Genomic DNA, 17170 nt, shown 5'->3' on the forward strand with positions numbered 1-17170 from the left:
GAAAAAACACAGATTCCAAGATTTCTCCTGCTAAAGATTCTGATTTCACCAGACTGGGATAGGACTGGGTGATTTGTATTTTACAAAGAGCTTTCTGTACTATGTTAACACATTATGTTAGGGGTCTTAGCCAATGCAACCAGAAAAATAATTAGGAGATATAAATATTGGAAAAGAAAAAAACTATCATTATTTGCAGATATAGTCACCTATCTAAATAATTCTGTAAAATTAACTAACAAAATGTTAGAACTCATAAGATAATTTAATAAAGTGACTGGATATAGAATCAATGTATAAAAATCAATAGCTTTCAGACACACCAGTAATGACCAATTAGAAAATGTGATAGAAAAAAACATTCTGTTCGCATAAGATAAAATAATAGAAGACCTAGAAATAAACCTAATATAAATAATGCAAGGCTTATAATAGAAGAAACTAAAACTTTACTCAAGAATATAAAAAGACTTGGGCTGGCCACGGTGGCTCACCCCTGTAATCCCAGTTACTTGGGAGGCTGAGGCAGGAGAATCACTTGAAACCAGGAAGCAGAGATTGTGGTGAGCCAAGGTTGCGCCATTGCACTCCAGCCTGGGAAACGAGAGTGAAACTCCTTCTCAAAAAAAAAAAAAAAAAAATATATATATATATATATACAGACCTGAAGGAGTAGAGATAAACCATGTTCATAAATGAGGAGACTCAATATTGAGAATATGTCAGTTCTTTCATAAATTAATCTAGAATATTAAATGGAACCACAACCAAAACCCCAACAGGTGTTTTTTTCTTCTTCTTCTTTTTTTTTTTTCTTAAATAGAACTTGACAAAATGATTCTCAAATTCACCTGGAGGAGAAACTGTACAAGAATAGCCAAGATTATTATTACTTATAATACTAATAGCCAATATTGCAGAATTATTTTGAAAAAAAGATTCAAGATTACTTTGAAAAAAAGATTCAAGATTACTTTGAAAAAAAGTAATGCCCACTCATATACAAAACATATTTATTGGCTGAGCACAGTGGCTCATGCCTGTAATCCCAGCACTTTGGGAGGCCGAGGTGGGTGGATCACTTGAGGTCAGGAGTTTGACCAGCCTGGCCAACATGGCAAAACTCTGTCTCTACTAAAAATACAAAAATTAGCCAGGCATGGCAGCAGCCACCTGTAATCCCAGCTGCCCGGAATGCTGAGACAGGAGAATCACTTGAACCCAGGAGGCAGAGGTTGTAACGAGCTGAGATGGCGCCACTGCGCTCCAGCTCGGGTGACAGAGGGAGACTCCGTCTCAAAAACAAACAAACAAAAAATATTTATTATAAGATTTTATAACATATTAAACAGTACATCATCTTTTTTTGTATTAGTCGCAACGTCTTATGTTATAATATGTGGTCATTATAATTTTAATATTCTAAACAAATATTAAGACAATGCAGTGTTGATATGGAAATACATAAATAGATTAATGAAATGAAATAGAGAATCTAGAAGGAAACCTATATTTATAATGGGAGTTTAATACATGATAAAGATGATATTTTAAATTAATCATAAAAGGATGAATTATGACATTGAGATGCTGGAGTACCTGGCTATCAGTTTTGGAAATAAAACATCTGATTTCTACCTCATGCCATGCACAAACAAGTATTAGATATATTAGAAAGCTAAGAGTAGAAACAACAACAACAACAACAAAAATTGAAAAAAATAAAGGAAAATATTGTTACCTAATTTTGTTTTCTTTTTCTTTTTTACAGATGGGTCTTGCTATGTTGCCCAGGGGAGCCAGTCCTGGGCTCAAGCAATTCTCCCACCTCAGCCTCCTGAGTAAATGGGACTATCAGTGCATGCCACCACTGCTGGTTCAGGAAAATATTTTTATAAACTTTGGGAAAGAGTTTTAAAGCAAGACTACAAAAATTAAATCCATAAAGGAAAAAGACTATAAAACTTGACATCAATAAAAGACATAAACTTTGCTACAAGAAAGTACCATAAACAGGCTGAGCACGGTGTCTCATGCCTGTAATTCCAGCACTTTGGGAGGCTGAGGCGGGCAGATCATGAGGTCAAGCGATCGAGACCATCCTGTCCAACATGGTGAAACCCCGTCTCTATTAAAAATACAATAATTAGCCGGGCATGGTGGCATGCTAGTCCCAGCTACTCAGGAGGCTGAGGCAGGAGAATTGCTTGAACCCAGGAGGCGAGGGTTGCAGTGAGTCGAGATCGAGCCACTGCACTCCAGCCTGGTGACAGAGCAAGACTCTGTCTCAAAAAACAAAAAAAAAAAAAAAAGGAAAAAAAAAGAAAGTACCATAAATATAGCCTTATCTAACATTCTAACATTCAAGTATGAACACCTATAGTTTATGAAGAATGGCTAAAACTCAGTCATACTATCAACCGAATGCAACAACTGACATTTCATAGAAGAGAAAATAGAAGTGGAAGTAAGCATCTCAAAAGGTGTTCTATTTCAATAGTAATAGAATGTGTAACAGTAACAAAGAAAATAATAGCGAGGAGCACATTGAATACTTATGTACTAGGTATAGTTCTGGGAGTTTTATATTTTAATTCACTTAATCTTCACAATAACCATCTGAGGTAATATAATTATCTTTAGTTTATGAATGAGAAAATGAGGCACAAAATGGCTAAAAAACTTGCCCAGTGTCAAAGCTGGGATTTGAACCCAAGCACTGTGACTTCTACACCCACACGCTTAACCATTTTGATTCACAGATAGCTTGCTATTTCCCTTCTGGGGATGGTATAGGCAACAGTTCATTGGTAGAATTATAACCTCGCAGTCTTTTTAAAGGGAAATTTGGAAATCAATTGTTAAGTTCACAAAAATGGATACATCTTCATATTCAGTAATCGTGCTCCTGGGTGTCTATCTAGAAATACAAGAACATGTGCCTAAAAGATGCATGAACAAGAAAGTCCTTTAAAACATTACTTGAAGGCAAAATTAGAAATGACTTTAATCTCTTTTCTCCCAGATAGGGGAGTGTTAAATAAACTGTACTATGTCCATAATTCAGAATACTAGTCAGCAGTTCAAAAGAATTAGATAAATCTATTTGTTTTGTATAGAAAGAAATCCAGGATATATTTAGTGGAAAACAAGAGAAATTGGAGAATAATAACTGACCTGTAATAACATTTATGTTAAAAATACACGAACTAAGTCTGGGCAAGGTGGCTTTTGCCTGTAATCCCACCACTTTGGGAGGCTGAGGCGGGAGGATTGCTGGAGCCCAGGAGTTTAAGACTAGCCTGGACAACATAGCGAGACTCCATCTTTATAAAGAAAAATACACAAACTTTATTTCTGTATTTTTTCCCTAGACACTCTTCAGATCTCCTCTGTATCTTAAGGGGTTTTCAGAGATATACTCCAGTGTAGATTCCTTTTTATATATCTTTCTTAGGAGTTACTTGAATTCATGTATCTGCAAATTTATCAATTTAGGGAACATGTTAGCTGTTATTTGTTCAAATATTGCTGCTCATTCATTTCTTCTCCACCTGGAAACTACTCATTCTTTTAATTCTTTTATCTTTTATATTCTCTATGTCTTTGTCTTTCTATGCTGCAAAGATAAAATGTTTTCCACTAATTCCACTCACTCGTAACTAATGTGCCATTGAATTTATTTGTTGAGCCTTTAATATCAGTGATTATAAATTTTTCATTGTAAGAAACTCTTGGTGTGGAGAGGAGGAGAGGTATTTTTTTTAAGTGATTTGTTCTTTTATGATTTTATTTTATGTTCTTAATCATATTAAACATAGTTTACGATTGGGTGCAAGATATCTCAGTTTGCTTGTGGTTCCAGTTAATTAATAGTGCCCTATTCAGTTTGGGTGGTAAAGTATATGATAAATTATTGTTTATATATCATCTGTAATGTCAGATATGGATGATAAACGGCGGGGGCTAGGGGAGTGTGACTGGGAGGGTTTAACAGGCATAGATGCAGTATTCTGGTCTCCAAGACTAGAAGAACATGGTCTGGTTCAAAGAGACATTGAATTATCTGTTTTTCCCCTCTTCCCTCCCTCTGATTCCCAGCGTCTTCTCCCTCCCTTTCCATGTGCTCACCTGAAAGCTCAAGGTTCCAGATGGAAGAACTATTTCTCTCGAAGAAATCTGCGATGATTCTGGCCCCCTCCAAACCAAGGTGATTGTTGGAAATATTCTAAAAGGCAAGAAAATACTTTGGTATGTAAAAAAGCTCACCAAAGGGCCCTTATGAACAAATGACGTCTTTTGTGGTTTACTTGAGTCCTGTGCTGAGGGCGTCGGGTTGGGATGGGGAAGGATTAGGAGGAATAGGGTGGTGCCAAGGACGAAGAGAAGGGCAATAGGAAACCAGGCTCTACAGCCGGCTTTTCCAGGGCCTCCCTGTGGGACCCGTGGGCTGGCTGGTCTCAGTGTTTTGAAGTTGGCTTCAAGGACTCCCTATTTTCCCAATTTAGCCTTGGTGCTTCAGATAAGCATGCTATTTTGTTTCTTTGTGTTAAAACCCAGAACAGCTTCATGTGGAGAGCTTGGCAGTGAAACAGTGAAAATTGAGTTCAGAGTGCAGAATTATTGTAAATTCCACTCATTGATTCGGGAAGTATGAATTGTCCTTTTAAGCTAGTGGGAAGGACTTTATATAAAGTGGCCATTATGGTCTTAATTGGTTGTCTCCCCCTTTTCTTTGAATTTCTTTTTAAGATGGTAAAATAAGCATAACATGATTTACCATCTTTGCCGTTTTTCAGTGTCCAGTGCTGTAGTACTAAGCATATTCCCATTGTGTAACCATCACCACCAGCCATCTCTAGGCACATTGTCTTTCATGACATTATTTCATGTCTTTACTTTCTTTAAGAAAGTTCACTTTAAGGCAACTATGCAGAGCTACATTTATCAATTTTTTTTTTTTTTTTTGAAACAGAGTCTCACTCTGTCACCTAGGCTGGAGTGCAGTGGCGTCATCTCAGCTAACTGCAACCTCTGCCTCTGGGGTTCAAGCAATTCTCCTGCCTCAGCCTCCCGAGTAGCTGGGATTACAGGTGCACACCACCATGCACAGCTAACTTTTTATATTTTTAGTAGAGGCGGGGTTCCACCATGTTGGCCAGGCTGGTCTCAAACTCCTGACCTCAGGTGATCTGCCCGCCTTGCCTTCCCAAAGTGTTGGCATTACAGGCGTGAGCCACCATGCCTGGCCACATTTATCATTTTTAAGGGCTTCTAAGTTCCAGACAGAAATGGGTCCTTTTTTTCTTTCTTTTTTCTTTTTTTTTTTTTTTTGAGATGGAGTCTCATTTTGTCGCCCAGGCTGGAGTGCAGTGGCACGATCTCGGCTCACTGCAACCTCCACCTGCTGGGTTCAAGCCATTCTCCTGATTCAGCCTCCTGAGTAGCGGGATTACAGGTGCCCACCAACATGCCCGGCTAATTTTTGTACTTTTGGTAGAGACGGGGTTTCACTATACTGGCCAGGCTGGGCTCGAACTCCTGACCTCAGGTGATCCACCCGCCTCGGCCTCCCAAAGTGCTGGGATTGCAGGTGTGAGCCACCATGCCCAGCCATAAATTGTTTCTTAGGATTTTCTACAGCCATAGGAAACACAGCCTCTCACGTGTGACCCTCCTCCGAGAAGTCACATGGGAAGGGCAGGGGCCGGCAGGGCCTCTGGCTTGTCTCCAGTGGGTTGTGAATCCCCAGGGATGATGGTAGGAGCCAGCACAGCGGGGCACAGTACCATCTCCTGGAGGTAGTAGTTCTCTTGTAGCATCTCCACCAGGCTCAAGACGCCCTCCTCCATGATGCAATTGTCTTCCAGCTCCAGTTTGGTAACAGCCGTGTTGGACTTCAGCCAGCACAAGGGGAGGGAGAGAGAGACAGAAGCGGTTGGTGACCCAGTCAGTTCTCTGCTCGCCCTGGGCCAGCCATGTGAGTGGGCATGGAGATGCAGGCTAGGAATTCTGAAGGCCTGGCAAGGGCGAGGAGACCAGAACAGCGGCCAAACCAACCCGTAGAGTTTTGCTAGGACAATATGCTGATTCTGGAAGAATTTAGAAAAGGATCCTGAAAGCATTTAAAACCCTGACAAGTCGGAGGCACAAGGATGAGCTAAACAGATTTTAACTATTGAGCCCTAAGGAGAAAGAACTGTGACCTACTCCAAGATTAAGGAAAACTTGATACATTGAATAAGGATATTTAAACATAAAGATTCTTGCAAGGAGGTCCTTTAAAGCATTGATTTTGCTTTCTTCAGAGGCCTTTCTTCTAATTTAGGCTTAAGTCTTATCTGGTACACTCTTTTAAATTCGTATTTATTTATTTATTAATTGTTATTTTTTGAGATGGGGTCTATGTTGCCCAGGCTGATCTCAAACCCATGGGCTCAAGTGAGCCTCCTGCCTTAGCCTCCCAAGTAGCTGGAATTACAGGCGTGAGCCACCACACCTGGCTCTGGTACTCTTTTTAATAGGAGGTGACCTCAAGTCTGTTTGGAAGGAATTGGACATATAAATCTTTGGTGAATATCTAGATCCAAGCTAGTCACATTTCTTTTTTTTTTTGAAACGGAGTAATTTCTCTGTCGCCCAGGATGGAGTGCAGTGGCAAGATCTCGGCTCACTGCAACCTCTGCTTCCCGGGTTCAAGCAATCCTCCCTGCCTCAGCCTCCTGAGTAGCTGGGATTACAGGTGCCCACCACCACACTGGGCTAATTTTTGTATTTTTTTAGTAGAGACGAGGTTTCACCATGTTCGCTAGGCTCGTCTTGAACTCCTGACCTCAGGTGATCCACCCACCTTGGCCTCCCAAAGAGGTGGGATTACAGGCATGAGCCACTGCGCCCGGCCACTAGTCTGCATTTCTGTGAGGGGCAAGAGGAGAGAGAGGAAAGGACTCGCATTGCAGCATGAAGGACTGGGGTTAGTTCTAATCAGAAATTTGATCTTCCCTTCCCCACCTTGTTCCCAATACACACAGGTACAGAGAACAGACACAGGTTTGGATTTGAGTATTTTCAAGTCCCACTAAGGAGCAAGAGAAGTAGCAAGTGGAAGGCGTGTTAATGCTGGTCCTCCCTGACCCTGTCCCCTGGAAAAGGAAAATGTGATAGTACAAGCTATTGCAATGCAGGATGGTTCACCCTGGGACTTCCTGAAATGTCTTCTGGTCTCAGCTCTCTGGGCTGGGCAAAATTCAATTGCCTTGAGTTGTGCTCAAAGGCGAGGGAGATGGCTCAGTGGGCCTCCCAGTCTAGGTGCTATTTAGCAGTGTCTAGAAACATCAGTTGAATCACCACTGCCAGATTCATACTGGCGACCAGCACATTCTAGGGGGAAGCAGGAGGCCCAGTCCCCAAATCCATCCATGTTTATTCCACACAGGCCAGTGTCTATTTGTCACTCTCTGTGTTCACTGCTGGTGAAACAAGAATTAACAGAGAACATTCCCACTCTCACCCCACCTGCTGCCCCCACAAGGGCACGATAATTGGTCGTCAAGGGATACACACAAGGATGAAATACTATCCCTGCTATTAGGCTGCTCCTAATCTAAGCCAGGGAAACACAAATACGTGAAAAGTTAATCAGTACAAAGAGCAAATAGAAGTTCAGTCCACCAGAATGTCACGATGATTACTTGTCAAATGAATGATACAGAGAACGGGGGAAGAAGAAACTCCTCCCAAACAGAAACTGCCGTTACTAAGAAACAAGTGGTCCGAGTCCCGAGAGGATGTCATTATTGTCCATGTTTCCCCCCAAAGCTCCTGAGGTAATGGTGCATTCCTAACGCTTCATTAATCAGCCTTTCCACCCTTGACAAATCTCAAGACGGCTTTGTTCTTTCTCCGCCCCTTTCTTCCCATCCCCGGAAAACAGTGCAATCTCACATTTCCTGTCACTTCTTAAAGTGCATATGCTAAATGCAAATGCTGTTATATTTTTCAGAAAGAATGAGTGTGCTGGGGAAAGTGAAGAAAAATAAGACCATGTATTCTAGGAATACACCGTTCAATGCCAACTGGGGGCTAGGCACTCAAAATGAACAGCAGCACACAAGCTTATCCCTCTTATCGTACAAGGAGCCTACATTCTAACAATGATTACAGTAGCCCACCCCTGTCCTTGGGGGAAAACATCAAGACTGCTGGTAAATGCCTGAAACCAAAGATAGTACCAAACCCTAAATATACTATGCTTTTTTCCTATACATACTTACCCATGATAAAGTTTAATTCACAAATTAGGCACAATAAGATGTTAACAATAACTAATAATAAAATAGAACAATTATTATAATATACTATCATAAAAGTAATATTGCCAGGGCACCATGGCTCATGCCTGTAATCCCAGCACTTTGGGAGGCCAAGTGGGAAGGATCACTTGAGGCCAAAATTTCAAGACCAGCCTGGCCAACATAGTGAAACCCTGTCTCTACTAAAAATACAAAAAATTAGCCAGGCGTGGTGGCGCACACCTGTAATCCCACCTACTCGGGAGGCTGAGGCAAGAGAATCACTTGAACCTGGGAGGTAGAAGTTGCAGTGAGCTCAGATCATGACCCTGCACTCCAGCCTGGGAGACAGAGCAAGACTGTCTCTCAAAAAAAAATAAATAAATAAAAGTGATGTGGATGTGGCATCTCTCTCTCTTGTTCTCCCTCAAAATACCTTATTGTACTATAAGAACAACTGAAACTGTAGACAGTGAAACTGTGGATAAGGGTGGACTACTGTACCTTCTAGCAACCAACAATGATAGTGTATTTCCAGGCTTTTTGGAGCTCACCATGTATTTCATAACTGAATAGATATGGACGCACAGAATTGCCTTCCTCATTCATCACTCTCTCCGATGTCTGCATCATTGAACTTGGCCTACTCAGTCTTCTGTAGCTTGTCTTTGGCTGTCTCTACCATTCTGTAGCTTCTCCTGTCCCTCAGTCACTCATTCTCTATTGAATTTACTGACTCCTTTTCTTCTTTCAGATCCTTTATAAATAATATTTTTGAAGAATTCTTTCTCAGTCCTGAAACTGTCCCTATAAACTTTATAAAATTGATCAGGGAAGAAGGGAGGGGAGAAACGGAAATCAGCCCAGCTTGCAGCACACACAGCATTGGTCATGAGGTCAGCTGCTCTCTGACCCCTTCCTCAGAGTTGTTTGCTGCCTGTTGCCCTCGAATCACATAGACTCTGTCACAGGATCATAGTTCCTTTTCACTGCTCTACAGATAACATCGCAAGCATTGGGAAATGTTAAGTTTTCCATCTGAGATGCTGGTGAAACCATACTGACATCAGCTGGTCTGAAGGACCCCAAGAGAAGCTGACTCACCAAATCATGCAGCTGCTACCTCCTGATGATTTCATCCCCCTTGTCCCAACCAATCAATGACCCTAATTTTTCAGTTCCTTGTCCTCCAAGATCCCCTTAGAAACTCTTGGCCAGGCCAGGTCCAGTGGCTCATGCCTGTAATCCCAGCAGTTTAGGATGCTGAGGTGGGTGGATCGCCTGAACCCAGGAGTTTGAGACTAGCCTGGGCAACACAGCAAGCCTCCTTCTCTACTAAAAATACAAAAATTAGCTGGGTGCAGTAGTGAACACCTGTGGTCCTAGATAATCAAGAGGCTGAGGCAGGAGGATCACTTAAGCTCAGGAGGTCAAAGCTGCAGTGAGCCATGACAATGCCACTGCATTCCAGACTGGGCAATAGAGAAAACTTGTCTCAAACAAACAACTCTAGACCAGAACTCCTTAGGGAAATGGATGGAAGCGTTCCTTTCATTTCCTTGCTTGGCCACCCTGTGATCATTAAGCTCTTTCTTTGTTGCAAACTCTGCTGTTTCAGTGCATTGGTCCTTATTGCACAGTGAGCATATGAACCTGGTGGTACTGTAAGTACTCTTTATTTTTCTCTGTTAATTCTTTCCATGGATAATTTAACTATTATCAATTTTAAATGTCACCTCTAAAGACACATCTACCTCTCTACCTTACTGAGCTATTGTATAATGGAATTTTCTGTTTACTTTTCTAAGTAAACAAACAGTGTTGTGCTGACATGCAGTTGTTAGGTTTTCTGTTTTTCTGTGATGGGAGTCAGTTTTGTGTGTAAGTCAGTTATGATTATATAAAGTCATGATGAACTCAAGGTCAAGTCCTTGTTTGGTCATACCAAGCTGAGAGAGAACACTGTTTCTGTGGGAAAACTTGATCGATTCTACAGCACGGTCTTTATGAATTATAATCTTGCACAAGGTAGACGTTGAATGGAATGGGTCAGTAGTAAACCCATTTATAGCAAAGGTGAGCTTTGGAATGGAGACCCAGGCTGGCATTTTGTTGGTACTCTTACATTGATCACTGGGCCTGGTCACTTTTCTGGCCCCAGGGGCTGGTGCCTTTGCTTCCTGAACAGTAAAGAGTATATAGACTTCTATTTTTTTCTCCCCAAAGTCTCTGCAAGGAGCATAGACTTCTAAGGCCCAGGTTGCTAGCAGCCTCCTACCAGGAGCTAAATAAATCATCTGGCAGCCAAGCAGAGCCCAGGGCAGTATGAGCATAAAGGTCACAATTTAGGCTCCATAGGAGGGGCCCTCTGAATCTTGGGCCTACCGCTCTGCCAACCCTCCACCTCCACGAGGTTTCATGAGCCCCCGCTAGCATGCTCACCACCAGGGCTATAGCAATAGCCTTGGTACCCCTGGGGCCCAGGCCGTGGTGGTTGAGGTTCACGTAGGACTCCTCCATGTTCCGAATGAAGTAGGAGACAGGCACTACACCCACCAGTTTGCAGGCCTCCAGGTACAGCTCCTTTTGTCCAGTGGTGAAAAATTTCTCATTATCTGCAGAGAAAGATGGGCTGAAGTAGGATTTCTCTTCCACCTTTGCCTTCTCTCCCCTCTAGCCCCAGGTCACATTCACTCATGTCTAGACTGTCCTCTGCCAGAGGATCTCTCCCTGTGGGTATGTGCTAAGAAGCCAGCTCCTGTCTGGGACATCAGTCCATGGTGGGAGAGGGAGACCCTAACTCCAGAAAGTCCCAGATGAATGTTTTCCTTTGGGTAGGAGATGAGGCCCATGGTTTTAGGCCAGAAGTTTTCCTAGAAATGAGCAGTGTGCTTCACCCCACCTGCCCAGGTTAGCCACATCCAGTGACTGGTCAAGGACATAGAAGGCCCAAGCCCTCTTGCCCACCTTTGGACAATTCTGAAAGGCCAAAAGCAGATGACTTTTGATGGTTGATGGAGTCTCCATTTCACTTTTAATTTCACCACCACTATCACAAGGTTGTGAGTCATGAAAAAAGCTTCACCGAAGACTAATAGAGGCACTGACATTTAAAAAGCCCAACTAGGACAGGGTGGACCTCTCAAAATGGCAAACCAGTGAATATGGAAAGACCTCCACATCAGCGAGAAACAAGCATGCTTGCATGTGAATGGTCTTTCTTCTTTCGAAAGCTTGCATGTCATTTTCCTTATAAAAAGGACTGTCGTCCTTGCTTTATCGACGACAAACCTAGCCTCAAATAACACACAGTTGGTCAGTGCTAAAACCAGCTAGCAGAAGTAGGGACTGCACCTTTCCATTCTAACCCCTGGGGGCCTTTATTCCTTAGGCTTTAGGCCAGCCTGGCCCATGGTCACTGGGCATCAGGCCTCCCTGGATTCTGGGTGCCCCACAGCTGTGTCCTCATTAGGCAAGTCCAGCCTATGGCGGGGCTTCCTGGAGCCAGCTGGCCTCTACGTCTACATCTGTTTTTCCTTCGGATCCCAGGGCCTTTGGCCAACCTCCTCCCCGCCCAAACAATCTAAGGCTGACAATGGGAACTTTGTTGGTAAAAGGACAAGTGCTTTACAGGGAAGCTGACTTTGCAAGCACAACTACAAAGTAGACTTCTCTTTGGGATGGTTGTACAGCAGCGCTTCTCAACCTCAGCACTGCAGGTATTTTGGGTTGGATAATTCTGTTTTGAGGGCTGTCCTGTACATAGTAGGGTGTTTACTAGGATCCCTGGCATGGAACTACAAGATGCCAGTAGCAACCCCCCACCCCTTAGTTTGCCCAATGTTCCTTTGGTGCAAAATTGCTTCCAGGTGGGAACCACTGTTGTGGAGAAAAACAGCTCATGGCATGTGAGCAAACCAGGCTCGTCTCCCCCTCTTCTCTAGACTCACAGCCAGCACTGCTCCCAGCTGGCCCATTTCCCACGCCCTCCCTGCTCATTCCCAGTGTCTCAGCAACCACAGCAGGGACACCAGGAGCCAGGGCTGCTGAGCCCCGAGTTTCCCTTCAGGACAGAGTTTTTGGTGCCAAGTTCAGCCATTAGAGGTTCCTGTTGGCCAAAGCAGGGAAGGTAACCCCCAGTTTTGTCCCTGGGACTAATTCTGCTGGGTTTGATGCTGACCCTTTCTAGCTGTGTTCCCTATTGTTATGTTTTATGGGCAGCTAGAGATAGTGTTAGCACTTGCTGCAGTCAGGGGAAGAGGCAGGGGGAATGAGATAGAAACAGGACCCTTTGGCCAAACATCCAGTGTTGTCCTTTGCTACCTTCTCCAACCAGGTGAATGAAGCTGGGTGTTGGAAGCAACATTAGCGACAGACTTGAAGTGGACAAGAAGCCAGAAAAAGAGCAACAAGCTGCCTGGGGGACAGTGGGGAGGAGGTCTGCATGGAAGGGTGAAGATGTATGTTGTATGTTGACCATGGTGGAGAGGTTTATAAACTGACTCGATGCAGATGAACTTCACAGTTTAATTTGGCAGAATTGGCCTTCCTCCATCTCTGCTGCCTGTGAATCACTGCCCACCAGCCAGCTGCAAGGCCACAGGAGAGGCAGGGTGACTGGACTAGCCTTGGCCTGGGAAGTTTGAGGCTGGTCCTGTCAGATGGAACCAGTGCCATTCTCCCCTTGCTTCACAAGTGTTCTCTTTCTTTTTTTTGAGACAGAGTCTTGCTCTGTCGCCCGAGCTGGAGTGCAGTGGCCGGATCTCAGCTCACTGCAAGCTCCGCCTCCCAGGTTTACGCCATTCTCCTGTCTCAGCCTCCGGAGTAGCTGGGACTACAGGCGCCCGCCACCTTGCCCGGCTAGTTTTTGTATTTTTAGTGGAGACGGGGTTTCACCGTGTTAGCCAGGATGGTCTCGATCTCCTGACCTCGTGATCCGCCCGTCTCGGCCTCCCAAAGTGCTGGGATTACAGGCTTGAGCCACCGCGCCCGGCCAAGTGTTCTCTTTTGATGTTTCCCTTCTTGGGGAAACTGGGAGGAGAGAGAGGGTGGAGGTGTTGTTTGCATTAACAGAGTCTTTGTTTCAACTCAGCCAGTCCCGATGCTCAGGCATGCTTAGATTTATCAAGAAAAGTAGGGGAAACCAGAGCTCTAAGGTGAGTGTGGGAAAGTCACTGGGATGCAAGATAGGCCACAGAAACACTCCAGGGGCCTGGAATATGGAATACGGAAGGCAGGACCATCAGAGTGAGTCAAACATGGGATCAGCCAATATGCTGGGCAAACTCCCATTGTCCCTGGGCAATGCCTATGATCTCTTTAAGGCCCAGTTCTTCTTCTGTTAAAAATGGGCAATGATATCTACCTTCTAGGACTATTGCAAAGATTGCATAGGATGCCCCACGTGGAAATATTTAGATCAGAAACCTGTTTGTGTATTGATTCAGCTTTTAACAAGCTGACGTGAGGGTACTGCTCCTGATGCAGGTGACAAGCGTGGGAAGCTGAAGCTGCTGTCCCCGGCCAGCCTGGAGTGGGACTCCAGGGAAAATCGAGCACAGGCCTTTCTGCCACATTTCCTCCACAGGCTGTCCGCGGGGCAGACTCTGGAAAGGAGTGAGATGACAGCTCCTGGAAACCAGATTTCTCCAGCTTCTGAGGAGAAGCTGCCCTGACCGCCCCCAAATCCCCATGCTCACCTTCAATCTCCAGGTCTGTTTCCGAATTCTCCCGGGCTGGTTTCACTTTTTCTACAGTTGGCGGGGGTTCGGCCTCACAGTAGAGCGTTTTATCGCTGCTCTGTGGTACTAGCTCAGTTTCAGTCTCATCTGGAAGAAAAAACTCATCTCCTTGATGCCAGGAATAAAACCTGCTGGCCTCTCCGGTAAAGCCTGCCGCTACCGCCCCTCTGTCTCTGCTCCCTTCCTCTGAGTCCCAGGTCGTCAAGGTGCCAAACCCTGCCAGGGCAAGTCCACTCTACAAACCTGCCTTCCCCAATAGCACTGCCTCTGACTGCTGGGTCCATGGGGGCTTGTGAAACCAACTCCCTTCTGCTCCCTGGAGACTGGCTGCTCCTGCCCCCTTCCCTGTCTGAGGCCTGCCTTGGAGATCAGCTCCTTGCTCACACTTTCCCCTTCTTATGTGTTTGGGTGGGTTTTGAGGTGTGCTGGTACTCTTTCAGGTGAAAGGTTGGGTCCCGATACACAGGCTTCCTTATTGTCAGGCACAAATGGTGCCAGGGAGTATAAGGGGCAGGGCAGGGCAGGGCAGATGGCAACTTAGGTCAAATAGAAAATAAAATGGACCAGGAGCAGTTCCAGAGAGCAAGAGAAGGAAGGGTGACTGGACTAGCCTTGGCCTGGGAAGTTTGAGGCTGGCCCTGTCAGATGGAACCAGTGTCATTCTCCCCTTGCTTCACAAGTGTTCTCTTTTGATGCTTCCCTTCTTGGGGAAACTGGGAGGAGGGAGAGGGTGAAGGTGTTGTTTGTATTAACAGAGTCTTTGTTTCAACTCAGCCAGTCCCGATACCCAGGCATGGGTAAGAATTTGACTTACCTTCTCTTCCTTCCAATCTAACATTGATTTGTGATCAGGAAGAAGGAGGGGCTTGAAAATCTCCCTTGGGCTGAAATGAATTACTATGATTAATTCATAGTGATGAATTAATCGTATTCATTACTGGGAACAAAGCTTCCCTCATACCAGTCCTCTGCGCTTGCTAGATGTGGTTTTACCACCTCTGGGCCATTGACCTGGGATAAGCCATAGGCTTGTGGAAGCCACACATAAAATCCAGAGCTCAATCCTTGGGCATCAGCAGGACTCAGTAGTTTCAAGAAGCCACACTATGCCTCTGAATGACCTGTCAGAATTTAGCCAACCTACTCACTGGGTGGGCTGAGCGTTTGTGGCAGGGGTCGCAACTTTTGACCACCCAGATTCTAGGATGGTGGGGTTCCTAATGAGTCCATGTTCTTTCTTAATCCTTGTCCATAGACCCAGGTTCCAACATTTATCTCCCAGCCTGTCTGGGATACACAGTGCAGGTAGCAGTAGCCTGGTAGTTAGAAGACAGACAGCAGCTTGGCTGCCAGACTGCTGAGTGCCTTAGAAAAGTGATGAATTTCTAAGTCTTAATTTCCTTGTCAAACAATTTAGAATTCCATACAACCAGTAGGATGCTGGTAAATATTTAACAATTGATTCTCCAGGAAAAAAAAAAAAAAAAAAAAACACCAAAAACATCCTGATTTATAGTGTTAGCCAATTCATGTGGTGTAAATTTTCCCAATGTGGTTGATTTCAAACTATAAATATGGTATCAACCAGCCCACACAATACAAATTAAAGCTGGCTGGAGCCAGTATGATATAGTTCTAGCATAGCACTGTAGCCAACTCTTCCTGTTTGCCAAGCCCTGAACCCAAGTCAGTATAACACATCATCCCACTTCTAGAGGGTCCCAGGTGAGGAAAGAAGTGGGCTTCAGGGTCCTGTGATCACTAGGTGTTGTACTGAGGCAGCGGGGATGGGCCTGAGTGGTGAGAGATGGGATGCCCTTTCACCTTCTGTCTCAGGCTGAAGAGGCTTGTCATTGTCCATGGTGCCAGGACCCTCTTGAGGGCAGCTGCCAACTTCTTGCCACCTCTTGACTGCTTCCCTAAGGAGCACACCAGTCCATTCGCCTCTGTCTCAAACTTTGTGAACTTCTCTCATGATGGGGCATCCCAGGGGAGCCTGCAGTTATCCTTCCCTCCCAGCAAGCCCTGGGAAGAGTGGGCTTTCATGGGAATTGGATGTGCATGAATTTGACCCCAACTCTGTCTGGGAGAGGTAGCTACTTCTCCAGCTCATTCGGGAGAGTGGGACTGCTCTATTGCTGGGAGCCCTGTCAAAAGGATGCCCACCCCTCTGTGACTTTGTGACTCAGGAGCCACTTTCATTTCATCTTCAACATTCCGTGACCTCATGCAGTCATTGTGATTCACATGGTGGACCTGGCAACAGCAGGCCTCCCGCCCTCTGGGTGGTTCTGGCAGGCACCTGTTCTCATATGTCCACTGGGGCCAAGCCCAGGCTTGGCTGTGAGTGCTCAGGTGCTGTGTGGGGGGCCTCTCAGTGGTGTTGTATTTCCCTCTGAGTCAGGACCCAACCTAAGCCCCTTAATTAGGGGACTGTGAAGAGCCGCCATCATGTTCTTCTCGCAAGAGAGCTGTGCTTCAGGTAGGAAGTATTTCAGTGGTGGGTGAAGTCGGTTTTCTTCTGCCCAGCTCTTCTTCCTTTTTTCTTTTTCCCGTGGGAGAGCATCTCAACCTCGGAGCTGAAGATCAAAAGCAAAGCGCAATGAACATATGTCCTATCACTATAGTTTGTTGCAGCCAAAGCATTGTTAAATCCAAACTACGGGGCTGCCTACCTTGAGACCGTTCAACCAGCATTCCCACACTCGGCCATTCTCACGTGTGTTGGAGTTGAAGTCCAGTTGCAGTTTGGTGTCAGGAGAATCTGGAGGCGCATTTGTTCTTGATAAGTTTTCAGGACATCAACGGTCAGGTCAGTGGCTGGAGGGCTTGAGGATGTGAAAATTCCTTTCTCTTTCCTTTTTTTTTTTTTTTTTTTGCTACTCAGAATGAGGAAGATCTAGAAACTTGTGCAAGGAAAACATGATTAGAACTGTGGATCAAAATAAATATGTATGCCTGAGATGTTACTTATTCCTTCGAGCATTCACGCTGAGAAATGCTTATTGAGTCTCTATTATGCACGGGCGCTAAAATAGGCACCACTGTGGGGAAGGGATGCAGACATGATGAAGACAGGACCCTTTTAAGGAATGTGTAATGCATGATAGAAATTGACAAGGCCACACTAGGGTGAGG

At 44.7% G+C, this 17170-nt stretch overlaps 1 protein-coding gene across 1 annotated transcript in view; it reads right to left on the reverse strand.

Moving 5' to 3' along the window:
- Positions 1-16095, reverse strand: part of LRRC74A (leucine rich repeat containing 74A) — a 42015-nt gene extending 25920 nt beyond the window's left edge. Inside the window, 5 exon segments of the mRNA XM_023184605.1 lie at positions 4132-4228; positions 5790-5897; positions 10734-10906; positions 13991-14137; positions 15999-16095. Coding sequence (XP_023040373.1) covers positions 4132-4228; positions 5790-5897; positions 10734-10906; positions 13991-14137; positions 15999-16095 — 622 coding nt within the window.
- Positions 16096-17170: the final 1075 nt, after the last annotated feature.

Source organism: Piliocolobus tephrosceles, chromosome 6 (genome assembly GCF_002776525.5).
Source record: "Piliocolobus tephrosceles isolate RC106 chromosome 6, ASM277652v3, whole genome shotgun sequence".
NCBI lineage: Eukaryota > Metazoa > Chordata > Mammalia > Primates > Cercopithecidae > Piliocolobus > Piliocolobus tephrosceles.